The sequence below is a fragment of the Sinocyclocheilus rhinocerous genome, unplaced genomic scaffold (assembly GCF_001515625.1).
Source record: "Sinocyclocheilus rhinocerous isolate Xijiao unplaced genomic scaffold, SAMN03320098_v1.1 scaffold1764, whole genome shotgun sequence".
Taxonomy (NCBI): Eukaryota; Metazoa; Chordata; class Actinopteri; order Cypriniformes; family Cyprinidae; genus Sinocyclocheilus; species Sinocyclocheilus rhinocerous.
This window is the reverse complement of record NW_015642520.1, coordinates 5,950-20,264: the sequence shown is the minus strand read 5'-3', so window position 1 is coordinate 20,264 and position 14,315 is coordinate 5,950. Positions and strand designations below refer to the sequence as shown.

The window sequence follows — 14,315 nt, the reverse complement described above, 5'->3', positions numbered from 1 at the left end:
CAAAATTAATTGTAAAAACTATACAGACATATTTTAAAAATCAGTAATTAATAAAACTGACAAAAATAGACAACAAAATTACAAAAACTAACAAAAAATAAAATCTATCTATCTATCTATCTATCTATCTATCTATCTATCTATCGTCAAAATGACCACTAGAGGGCGGCATTACACAAGCCTTATGGGTTTAGGGATCTGTAACAAGAATAATCAATAAATTTAACAACTAAACATCTGCAGTATTACGTTTTACAATTGTTAAACCATTTATGCATGTATGGAATTTCACTAATTTGAAGTTCCTAGTATCCACAGATACTTTAAAAAAAAAAAAAAAAGGATTGTTATTTTATGTTGCTGGAGTTCCCCTAAATTTACTCAAGGAATGTAATGTGACACACGTCTATGGTGCATTGTTATTTAAAATCCATGAGAGACCTTCTTGTGTAAGCTTTATTTTGATCAAAAAGGATGTATTTCACCTTAAATTCATATAATTAGAGAATGTAGACTTCTGGCTTAGCCTTCATTAAAAAAAAAATGTCTGCTGTGTTATTTCCTGAGTATAACATGAAGGCTGGATTTTATTCATTAAGATGCATTATTCTTAGCCACTGCATTAACATTAATGAGCTCAGTTCTCTCAATGTCTAAGTGATGTAACAGAACACATTTGGGGGAAAAGTTAATTATTAACCACACTCTTCAAATGATGTGCTCACTGGGTTCCTGTGAGTATTTTTTAAATACTTTGAACAATCATTCAATTTCAGTGCACTATACCATTACTGCAGAAAAAATATAGCAGTATCCAGTAACACGTTTGACAGTTGAATAAAGAGGAGTTCCTCAGTGAATAGACTGGGAAACTTAAAACCAAAACTAGAAGAAAATGCAGCTTGACACGTATGCAGCTGCCATTCACAAACACTATGTATCTCTATGACAGAATAGTGCAGCTTTTCAGACTTTTAAACTTCTTTAAACAAGACCTATAAAGTCTTAACTGCACTACTGCCAATCATGTTGCACTATAAGTTATATGTAAAAATTATTTGGGGAGTTAACATAAAATGGTACATTTCATAACGTCATAATTTAACATATTTTCCTAAAATAAAAATATTAAATGACGATTTAAAGGTGCATTATTTGTATCTTTAGGCAAACATAAAACAACAATAACATAAAACAAATCAATCAATCAATCTGTCAGTCAATCAATCAGTCAGTCATGCCTTTTAACTTCACTTCAACAACTGACTTGTCATAGATTAATTTCATTAAAAATGTCGTTGAATTCTTAATGTTACTGAATCCTTCTGTGGTCATTAGGAATCAACGACATGCAGAACTTTGCAACTTGAACATAAATTATTATATTTAATTATTAAATGTGTAATTGTTACATATATTGTTGTTGTTGTTGCAATATCTGTTTGCACTGTCAGTTGTTACCATTTGTCCAAATGTGCTATGTTACTTATCGTTTGTAAAATGTTATTGTAGACTGCTTTCTGTGTGTAATTTCTGCAGACTTGGTGAAATTAGATTTCAGGTTAACTGGCAACTATAGTTAGTCATTCGGAAGGAATGAATGCTGGTGTGGATCACACGGACTCAGCGGTGTGGACATAAACCAATCACAAAGCGAGAACTTCTCGAGCGAGACGCACCAGCGCATGAATGTGGGTCATTCCACGCGCTCAGCACCGGGAACGGACGCAGTTTTCCCAACTTGCCAACATGGGACAGAGCTGGATATCGCACCGGTCACTCATAAAGCGTATCCTAAAACAAGGTAGCTGTCCATTATGAAGCGATTTGGTCAGATGCGATACAAACGAATATGTTTTTAGAGATGGAAAACGGTACAAACCACACGCAGGACCGCGCGCACGGAGCGCAGGAGCGAGAGGATGGAGACGGGCAGAACAGCGTGCGCGCTCTGCTGGGTTTCGTGCTCTTCCTTCTCATCGTCTCCACGCTGTTAGGGAATACGCTCGTGTGTGCCGCCGTGGTCAAATTCAGGCACCTCCGCTCCAAAGTGACAAACTTTTTCGTCATTTCTCTGGCCGTTTCTGATCTCTTCGTAGCCGTCCTGGTGATGCCATGGGAGGCGATATCCGCGGTGGCGGGCACTTGGCTCTTCGGCCGGTTTTGCGGCATCTGGATCGCCTTTGACATCATGTGCTCCACCGCGTCCATCCTCAACCTGTGCATCATCAGCGTGGACCGCTACTGGGCCATAGCGAGCCCGTTCCGATACGAGCGCAAGATGACCCACCGGGTGGCTTTCATGATGATCGGAGTGGCGTGGACCCTGTCCATCCTCATCTCTTTTATCCCGGTCCAGCTCAACTGGCACATGGCTGAGGAAGATGAGGAGGGCGCAGCGGGTAACGGCACCGACTACAGCGACAACTGCAAAGCCAACCTGAACCGGACGTATGCCATCTCGTCTTCGCTGATAAGTTTCTACATCCCCGTGATCATCATGATCGCCACGTACACGAGGATATTCCGTATTGCGCAAACACAGATCCGCAGGATCTCCTCTTTGGAGAGGGCAGCGGAGCACGCGCAAAACCACCACCAGTCCAACGACTGCTCCAACGAGAACTCGCTGAAAACCACTTTCAAGAAAGAGACCAAAGTTTTAAAAACACTATCGATCATTATGGGGGTCTTTGTGTTCTGTTGGCTGCCGTTTTTCGTGCTCAACTGCATGGTGCCCTTCTGCCAGTGCGTGAGTGACACTACCTTCACCATCTTCGTGTGGTTCGGCTGGGCCAATTCCTCCCTCAATCCCGTTATTTATGCCTTTAACGCGGACTTCAGGAAAGCGTTCTCCTCGATTTTGGGTTGCAATAAAATTTTCCCCAGCACCACAGTGGAGGCGGTGAATTTCAGTAACGAGCTGGTGTCGTATCACCATGACACGACGCTTCAGAAGGAAGCGCAACCGCTGGCCGTTCAGATGCCGATCCCTAGAGAGGAGCCCAGTCTGCCGTTCGATAAGGATTCGGTTACCTCGAACGTGTCCCGCAACCACAAAAACATGCTCTTACCCAACATCGGACAGTTTGAGTGCGACGGGGAGATTTCCCTGGACACTATCACACCTTTCACCTCCACGGGACTCATGGGGTGCGAGGGAATCCCAGGCCAAATTATTAATGAATGACTCAGTGGGGTTGGGGTTTTTTTTTTAACCAAGGCTATTACCTCCTCAAATGAAGCCAAAACTAATTATTAGTGGTATTACAAAGTACGCGGAACAGGTTTAATTCTACATATCAGAAAGGAAATCAAACTACTTTTCAGTAACCAAAAAGTAGGCCTATCGCATTTTTGCCTCCCACAAAAAAAAAAAAAGAAAAAAGACGTTTGCGGACAGTTCGCTAAGGTGGTATCCATGGCAACAGTACGCCGCTCGAGCGCTTACAGTATTAATCGTTACATCGGCAAAGCATAAATACTGTTTTCACTTCATAACACTTCGACTTATAACACGTTTTTTTACAAACGTAAAACGAGGATTTGCGCCAAAGAGCCCTACAAATTATCCATCTGAATGTCACAGTAAGCACACAAAAGATTTTTAAAGCGAATTTGTTCACTCTTTGATCGACGCTGGAGGAATAATAAACTCAAAACTGACAGGAATGCATAAAGTGGGCCACATGACACTTATTGACCTGAAGTGGTTTTCTTAAAACAAAATGCATTCAATTTTTATCGTCATTTTAAGCATAATTAAATATATTAATTTATTTAATCATTTTTTTAAAATCATTTGTTCACTTGCCCATGTACATGTACAGTAAAATATTAAATTCAGTATAAGTATTCGTATGTTAATTTCGGCCTATATATTATATGTGTTTTAATGTGAGAAATGTCAATTTGCTGGCCACTTTTGCAGATGATGTAGCTATAATCCTCGCAGACAGGATAAGCACATGATCTTTGCACCTTTCTGTCCATGGCTTGTTACACAAAAAATTATATACTCTAGATTTGTCAAAGTAGTCAACCTTCCTTGGATCACAGCTCTGCACACTATTGGCATTCTCTCATGAGGTGCCACCTGGGACGCTTTTAATAGCAGCCTATTGAATTGGGATCCACGTGAGACACTTCTTGTCTGCTTTTCCTTCACTCTCCAGTCCATATAATTCATATTTATCTACAAAACTAATGTCAAGCCTTAGAAACCACAAGAAACATTATTTCAGTCAAATGACTAATCCTCTGAATGCACTCTAGGTTAAAGATCACACACAAATCATTAGATATTATATTCATATATCTAAAATTTGTGAAATATGACTTTTCCGAGTTGACATATCCAGGTTAAGGTTACTGATTCTGACCATAAAAGTGTACAAAACACCTTTGGATTTTCTCATAAATATCATTTTAATCATTTGTCTTCATGAAGTAGGCCAACATTTAGAGGTGATGTATTCTGAGGTTATGTAATAGGATATTTTATATTGGTTGAATGTAATTGTTAACAGGCAACCAGGTCATTCCTTCCAGAGGTAGAATGATTTATGTCTCATCTCCTCCCTGTTTCTAACCTACTTCATACCAGATTGCATTACGTCATGAATAGGCACAGGGTTTCTCATGGTAAAATGCAGAATACCACAAACAGGAATTTGGGCATTATGACGGTAGCTGAAATCTCATCCTTAGATCCTGTTGTGTAAAACTGATCATGTTGTATAATCATTGCATGGAGATATTAAGTTTATATTGTTTGCTGGTCTATTCATGAATAGAATACTGCAGCACAGCATCCTTGAACAAACAAGGAAACAACAAGATATGATCATTAAATGTACTGTATAGGCAGCTTGGAAATTACATTTTAAAAGTGAACAAACAACATCAGCATATCAATGAATCATACAATCTATGATGAATATTTATTTTGGGCACTGTCTGTCTCTTATGAGTACGGTCAAAAACATGTTTTATTATAGACATTTGCAAATTTGTAAGAAAAATTAAATATCTTAAGAGGATGTGCTGTTTCTTTTATTCCTTGACTCAGAAATATAATACAACATGACTTTTTCATTACAGACTGAAAAGGTTGTACATGGCCACTCACATGATACAGAGAACTAAAGGAAGCTATCAGACTCATGGTAATACCTATGACCCTAATTTTAAGCAATTTTCCAGCAACTTATTTTTTATATGACAGAGTGAGAGAGTGAACCTGTGTAGAGATGAAGCAATTTCTGTTGCTTTGCTTTTCACTGTCATCCTGCTTTCACTCAGAAATTCTTCAGCCTTGTGAGAGTATTCAAAAGCTCTTCAAAACAAATTGAAAAGAGAGAAAAAAAATATTGATAAAAAGATGCTGCTCTGAGCGTCACCTGGCTCAGGAAGTGTTTCATCTTCTCAGAACAAAGGCTTTGAGTCGCACTGCAACCTCAATCTGGCCTGAGCAACAGAGACCCCTAAAAAAAAACAATGGCCCTACCAACTGGTCAGAACACACATCTGTGTGTAGTAACATAACAGTGCACTGTAAATAAAAGCAATTACATTTTATCCAGCTTAATGCTTTTCACAGATACTAAATTAATCTTTGAATTACATAGAATCTTCTTCGAAATATGTCAGACCAACCATCGACTCCCAAACTAGCCTAACAGAGCTGTCTGAAAAAACTATTTCATATTGAATATTGCTAATTTGTAAAAAGCTCCCAGCATGCATTGCAACATAAGTAAATTACTTAGCAGTTACTGCTTCAGGATTATTGTTTTGTTATTTGCTAACTTTAATCATGCTGTGACTCTTCTGGACTCTTCTTAAAATTATCGCACAAGATATCTTTGATTTAAAAGATATTTTCTCCTTCAGAAACCAAATTGACAGTTAGGCTATATGTAAATGAAAAGATTGTAAATTCATATTTCTAGAATTACTAATTGATAATTTTCTGAACAAAATGTCTTTAGTTGATTTGATAAGAATTTATTAGTTAAATAACACATTTATCATTTAATGACCAAGCAAATTCGATTAAATAGCAACAAAACAGTTGCTGAGGACTATTAATTAGTAGTAGTAGTGTATAATTTTTAATAATTATAATTATTACAGTTTTTTTTTTAATTGCTTAGACACTAAAAGTGGTACTTGAGGCCCACTCATTGAAACAGTCATATATCTAATCTTTAGACCAAGTCTGCAAAACTACAAGCACATTAACAAGCTTTAAACTCAGTTTGCTATTTGCTATAACAAACTTTTTGCAAAACCCTAAACACAGTTCTCTACATTACACACATCATTCAAAACTAACAGCTCTTTTGTTTAATTTGGGAAACATTGTAATTTAAATGCCATGATCATTTACTGATGACCTACACCCAGTGATCATGTGTGAAAACACATAATTTGTTCACTTAGAAATCAAAACTCAGTGTTTTGAGAAAGAAATCATCTTCACCTCCTTGCATTTCTGTTTACAGTGTATATAAATATGATTATATACTGTGTGTGTGTGTGTGTGTGAGTGTACAGTACAGTACTACACACACACACACACACACACATATGAGATAGTGAGTTGGTGGGTTTTTGTTAAATGTGAGCCAAAATCATCACAATTAAAACAAACAAAGACTTAAACTACTTCAGTCTGTGTGCATTGAATTTATTTAATACACGAGTTTCACAATTTGAGTTGAATTACTGAAATAAATGAACTTTTCCACGACATTCTAATTTATTGAGATGCACCTGTATATATATATATATACACACTGAATATGCATACAAGCCAAGTCAGAACGTCAACTTTATTTCTAATACAATATAGATTGTTTCACAGCAGCTTCACTGTAGTATCAAATTCAAATTCTGCTGTAAAGCAGTTCTAACAAGTCAATAGTGTCATTATACAACTCAACTCAAATCAGTTCAATATTGATTCAGTTCAGTTGCATAACTGTGTAAAATTCATCAGTATACATACTGTATATACATGTAAATGAGCATATGCATGTATGTGCGAGTGCTATGACAAACTCCTGTCCACTGCACTCTGAACAATCAAAAGACACACAAGAGTAGTCTTTTTCATTTAAATACTTAAATAGTATAATAGTTTTAAAAGAAGTGTTTGCTTTTGAAAGATATGTGACATTTTGCATGTTGTGTGTGTGATTTGTGGTTTTGTGTGTAGAGTTTGTGAGTGAGAAATGGAGCCATAGTTTCAAAAACTGTGTAAGCATTTTTTAAAAACTGTAATAATCGACCTTTCTCAACAACTCATTTTTTTACAGTGTGTTTGAGAATGAGAGAAGTGTTTCTGAGAAAATGCCCTAATTTGTGCTACAAAAAAAAAATGCAGAAAATTTTCAGTGAGGGTTAGGTTAAAGTACTTATAACCTGTATATAAAAACAGTAGATGTCTATGGAATGTTCACATTTACATAGCTAAGTAAATTTGCGTGTGTGTGTGTGTGTAACTGTGCCAAGGTTGTAAGTTAAGCCACCTAAGAACTGGCAAACACCTGCTTTTGATGCAACAAAACAAACACCAATTCTAATCTAACTGTTATGATCTTAATGACACAAAGATGATATTTAAATTCTGATCTGTCATTAGTGCAGCAGTGCACTGCAGTCTGTAGTAGTGCTTCCAATTAGCTTGTATCTCCAGCTCACATGTACAGACCTCTCGGACATGCAGGAACAGCAGATGAAATATATAAGTGAAGAAAAGGCAGGTGAATAATGAGAAATTAAAATGCCACATGAATAGGCATTGCTCATGAAGGTAGAGGTCGCAGGCCGGAGAAAGGAAATAATGCGAGAGACAGAGACAGAATCCTAATATACTTTCATTAAATGTGATTTGCTTGTCACGTTCCTTCGCAAAACATAAAAATAAATCAGATAAATGTCACAAAAATAAAATAAAAAATATGGTGGCAATGTGATTTATTTCTGCAGCTGTAGTCCCAAACCACTCATTACAAATGAATATGTGGTTTCAAATCAAGAAAAAGAAGAAAGAGCCAGATTCTGCACTAGCAATTTCATGTGAGAGACTCTTCTGAAAACAGAGACAGTGAAGAAATCTGCCAAATGATGATGGCCACACTCATCAAGGATTCTTATGGAAAGTCAATACATTTCAAACAGCTTTTGTCAATTCTTGAGAAAAATTTATGTCACATATCAATATTTGAATGAGCTTAAAGGAAATCTATAAAAAATAAAAGGTGAAGTGTTGCATTCTGAGGGAGTCTTGGGGTTGTAAAGGGGAAATCCAGGGTCACTAAAACAATATACCTATAAAAATACCTGACCTATAAAAATCTAAATAATGTATTTATGTAGCCAGTGAAGTCATGCTGAAACAGTCTCTGACACATTCCCACAGCCTAAGTCATGGCTTATTGACCTGAACTGTTCTGAAATCGATTAAGATCAACACGCTGTGGACGAGTATTTCACCTTTGTGATTAATACTGAATGTGACTTTATGAATGAAAGATGAGTGGCACAAATTGTCAAACCACCCACTGTGTTTATGCTGCAAATAGAAGAGTTTGATTTGAAATTCAATATCATGCCCCATTTCAGTCAGTTTCTCTGCAAGAGGCCACTACACACAGCATCTGCAGCAGATCATTAAGACCAACAGAGAATTAAAAGAGCGAGACGGAGAGATTCTTTTCTCAAGTGAGTATGAAAAAGACGCAAACATTGAAATAATCCTCATTTATATTGTAATCATCATTCTGAAACAAAGCGGCCATATTCCTGCTCCAGGCTTTGTGAAAAGCCTCCTTACGTGTGTGAAGACAATGACTGTAATGACCAGTCGCTCTTTTCCCAATGGTAAAGACACACAAACTTGCCGTTCATTTAACTCAAAATGCATTGTGCACGAACAAACAAACCACAAGACCTCAAACCACCTTTTCCCAGAGAGCTTATGTATGATTGAGCAAAGTAAATCTCATGTTATTGTCTCAAGGAATTTTTTAATCAAGTTGTCAAACAATTCCAGTCCTGAGACACATTTCTGATTGGTGCCCCATTTTCTATGAATTCTGCAGTGTTTGTTGAGGATACAAACAACGCATCTGTAGTTTCTGAAGGGTTGCGATGTGCAGAATGTCTGCATAGGGTCAGAGTGCTTCAGGAAACAGCATGATATTGCTGCTGCATCACATAAAAACTGCATTCTCAGAGCAACACGTTAAAAAGTGCCTTTAAAACACTGAAGAAAGAAATCTCATTCAGTGTAGCAAATGGTTTTTCTAAAAATGGAAAATACATAAATGTCTGAGAATAAAATAGCAAACTGCATTGGACTCAGTACAGCGATGAACAGATGGCAAGTGCAATCTTACGCAGAGCTATCCCAGAATTATTTTATCAGATTAACACTGTTTATTTAATATATTATAATACTGCAAGAAAATGTGTCTAAAATATTTTTAGCATTTTTAGTAGTATAATAATATTATTTGTATACTGTAAAAAGTGCAGTCGAATTCGAATTTTTCTTGGGGTAACCTCATTTATATTCATGTTAAATAATATTTCTGAATAGAATAAAATCATTTAATTTAGATGTTTCTACATGATGCACATATTTTGGTTTACCAGACAAAACATTTTAACATGAACAATTCATAAAAAGGTAAAAAAAAAGAAAAAAGAAGCAAATTCTTTATGCTTGTGAAATAAAGGCAAGATGTAAGTTATAAAATCAATTACAAAAGCATTTTAATACTTCTTAAATGTCTTAAATTTCTGTTGAGTTCAAGCTGGCAATTCAGGCCAGGTACATTAGGGCTAAGTTACTGATATGTGTAAAAGGGAGAAAGAAAGGTTGTGGAGCCAGGCTTCAGATAGCCAGAGGCTTTCAGTCCTCTGGGACTGCTCTCCTCAAGAGCCTGTTCAAAATTGCACCACCAATCACCCAGCGAACTCCGTCTTTTCGTTAGTGTGTAAATCAGACCTTGTCTTTTTTTATCTGTCACTGCTACCCCTCTCTCATTTTTTTCTCTATCTCTCCTGTCTTAATTCCGTCCCCACCTTTGTACCATTTAGTTCAATTCAAATGGCCTTATTATAATAACTGTCACATTATTTCCAAGACTTTTAAATTTGTAAGTCATCTTATAAAAATAATCCAATGAGAGCGTGCATCTAGCATATGCGGGGCACTTTTTTCAAAAATGGTATGAGAAAGTAATTGTCAGGATAGAAATTAATATTTACACACTTAAATGCAGGTGAAAAGTCATGTGACAGTAGGCAGTGCCTCCATATCACTATGAATGGCTGATACTCTGTCAATGAAATCTTAAAAAAAAAAAATTATGATCTGCAAACAAAAGAAATCACATCAAACTGGTGGAAATGGGCAAAGAAAATTAGAAAGTAAACAACTCACCCAATCAGACTTCACAATTTTAGCTCACATTCAAATCTAAATGCACTTTAAATAACTTAAAATGGTGATCTATGTGTCAGCTGTTTTTTGTGCTCACTCTGAATGGTTATGATAACCTTGCACCACAACCTTGCATGTGCCCTTCATTACATATGGACATCTTTTCACAATTCTAGTTTTGTAATGCAGAAGTAAGAGCAGAATAAATGCCTTTTGAGGTACACAGGAGTCTGTAGATATTATTTTTGCCTTTCTGCTTGCCTAAAAAAAAGAAGCCCTCTTGCATTTCTATTGACTTTCAAAAAGTGGGAGAAAAAAAACAGAGAGTGATGGATATGAAAGTCACTCTTGTAGCAGCTGTATTAGAAACCCCCTAGTGTTGACTAGTTGTTTTAATTAATGTCCAGGCAAGGTAAGGTCTAGTATTATAATTAAATGCATTAAATAATTAAAAATATATTTTCTGAAATTATGTTGTCAATAAAGGCACAAATGCATCATCAAAAAAAAAAAAATCCATTCCGTATACCTTTAACCCGGAAACCATGTTTGTGTGTGTGTGTGTGTGTGTCATGGGCATATCTTGCCTATATTTCCAACTCAAAAGTAAATATGCATGTAGGTATTTTAATACATTTTAAATTGTTATTTTGTAAATAAATTAACAGTCTAATTTACTCAAGTTTCATTTAATCACCTGTTTTAAGTAAAATCTACTAAATTTAAAGTGTTTGTGCCTCCTGCCATTGTGTGTTTACATTGAATCAAACCAATACATCTGCTTTAAAGCAGTGGGTGAATAATTCACTGCTTGAAAAGTTTAATAAAAACATACTCTGAGATCATGTTAACAAACATGTGTATAGTGTATTATTTTCAATGCGTTTATTGCTAAGTTTAGTGCAGAAAAATAGACATAGCGCAGCCTTACAAGTAATTTGCATGCGATGAATCTGGTTGCAAAGATAACCTCACACACTTGCTTCTGATCTATGTAATCACAGCAAAATCACTTGAATGAGGTAGACGGAGTGTGAATTTGTAGGTTGTAGCTAAAGCTAAAACGTGATTGACTAAATCAAGTGGCTCGGTTTGAAGTCTATGTTCTACTAATTGAGAAACTGCTTATCAGTTCTCGCACCTGAAATGACTGGCAGTCACTTCAAGTTTCCTACACTTTCAGGATAATGCCTGTTATGAAAATTTGAGGGGTGTCTGCATTCTGCCCTGCACAGGGGAAAACCTAGCCAATTGGCCAGTAAAGTTGTTATTATCTGAACACACACTGTGAGAAAAGTGGGTAACACTTTACAATAAGGTTAATTAGTTAACAGTAGTTAACTGTATTAGTTAACATGAACTAACCATGAACAATACTTCTAGAGAATTTATTGATCTTAGTTAATTTCAACATTTACTAATACATTATTAAAATCAAAAGTTGTATTTGTTAACATTAGTTAATGTACTGTGAACTAACATGATCAAGCAATGAATAACTGTATTAACATTAATAAGGATTAATAAATACTGTAACAAATGTATTGTTCATTGTTAGTTCATGATAGTTAATACATTAACTAATGTTAACAAGTGACAGCTTATTGTAAAGTGTTACCAAAAATGTATTGTGTTCCACATGTAATTTTAACTTATTACAGTGCTGTAAGTGTTACAGCAAAACCGGATCTACAGTTTGTTTGATTACAAGGGCATTTAATCATTTTCCACATTTAATCAATCTACCGCAACATCACATCCACATCAAATCAAACTGACAGTTCAAGGTCCAAACTCTCAAGAAACATGATAAAAGCCAGACTTGGAAGTCACTTCATGCTGCAGTTAAATGCAAAGTCCTGTCTAATCAAAAACTGTACCTATTTTTCTATAATACAGAATAAACAAAGCAGCTAAACGCTTCATTGCTTTTTTTAATGTTGTTATTATTATGAAGTGGAATGGAAGTAAAAGCAGTAGGCTGGTTAAAAAAAAAAAGAAATATCTGTCAAGTGATGAGATATGGTTTTCATTGCATAATAAATAGGCTTGAACTGTATTGTGTACAATACAAAATCAGTTTTTTAACTGTTATTCCAAGTAAATGTCAGAGAGTCACAGTCACTTCAGTCAACACAGTCACCAGCACCGACGTTCACAAGATCACAATCACCTGCATTCTAATTCCCCGCACCTGCTGCAGCTCATCAAGCTCCCCTTTATTAGTGCTCACCACACACAGGCTCTCCGGTCTACCGTTCACAACCTTGAACCTAGCCTGACTCTCTTGCTAATTACGTGTGTTTCCTTTCCTCAGACGTTCCAGTTTCTCCACCGCTCCACGTGATTCCTGCAAGAAAGCTAAGAACTGTCACTGCAAGCTAAGCCCTCTGAACCTTGTCACTGTGAGCTACACTCACCTCTCGTCACCTCCTGGTTCAACACGTTCTCACTCCCAACTCGTCACATATGGACGCTTGGTCAGGATCCCTTTGGCGTCATTTTTTAACGCACTGGGTACCCCTCTGGCGTCATTTTTCAACGTGCAGGGATTCCCACAGACTTCTGACCGGAGCCCGCTGCGTTGAAATTGGACGTGTTAGGGAAGCATACCGCAGCGATTACGAGAAATAGTAATAAAAAGGAATAGGCTACAATAAATGATTTATGGCAGGGCGAGTCAATTGGCGCCCCCCAGGTCATATTTACCTAGCTCTCCAACTGATTTTTTTTTTTAAAAAATCACTGGCTGTCTGATATCAAAGTGCCGTCTGTGAAACAGGGTTCAGCGGTGACTTTAACAACGCTCCATGGCGCGAGCAACAGCAGTATGCACTTTTTAGTGTTTCCTAGGTAATGCTGGTATTTTTGTAGGAGGCTTGTTGATGTTGATCAACATATTTAGTGTGCTGTGATTAATGTGTTAAACTGATTAATCAGCGCAAACCTATTAATCAATGATTAAAACGCAAACTTATTATTTATATTTATCTATTTATTTATTGATTGATTAAATGATTGATTGATGTTTTTATTTTTATTTCTTATTAATATCAATTAATCAGTGGCGCTGACGTCATTGTAAGGTGCGATCCAATTCTGAATATTTGTTTTTTTTCTTATCAGGTCCTTCAAATTTGCCAGCTTTCAACATTCTCCTTTATTTTTACCCCCCTCCACACACACACACACACACACACAAAACAAGGGCACTTTTAAGAGCCACGTCCGTCTTGTTAACCTGTACTTGTCTCTCTGTAGCTCGCTCGCTTTTTTCTCTCTATCTCTCTCTGTTTACATCTGTAGCTGTCGTATCTGTCCATCTTTGTTGTGAGTCTTTCTGTCTGTTTGTGTTTCTGCCCATCACCATGAGTGATTCAGAACTCCAAGAACAGTTTATGAAGCTGGATAAATTGGTTGATCATCAAGAACTCAATGATGAGCTCCAAAGTCTTGATGACTTGCTTGGTGAGCTGCAGGAAGAGGAGGAAACAGCACCAGTAAAGACACCTGAACCAAGGGTGCATTGGAGAAAGAGAGACATTGATGGAAACATTGTCTATGCAAGGCCAAGATCAATCAGGAACCAGTCTAATAAGGGTCCGTATAGTTTTTCATTCAAGATATATTGAATATCTACATTGATAAGGCACTTATGAATGTATCAAACAAAGAATATATCAGGAAAACAATCAAACCACAACCACTCATTTGATTTTTGACATGAAAATAAATTTATTACATACAGTATTTGTGTAAAGCAGTATAAACTACACTAAATTGTTGGTCTTGGTAAGGCTGTGCAGTTTGTTCTGAGTGTGTTGTCAGTGGCCAACCAGCTTGTTTCTTTTTT

General features: G+C 36.6%; 1 protein-coding gene across 1 annotated transcript; it reads left to right on the top strand.

Annotated features, from left to right (window-relative positions):
- Positions 1-1,852: 1,852 nt before the first annotated feature.
- Positions 1,853-3,190, top strand: LOC107755965 (D(1)-like dopamine receptor). Its single transcript, XM_016572929.1, has one exon. The coding sequence runs from the start codon at positions 1,853-1,855 to the stop codon at positions 3,188-3,190; it is 1,338 nt and encodes a 445-aa protein (XP_016428415.1).
- The last annotated feature ends 11,125 nt before the right edge of the window (positions 3,191-14,315 follow it).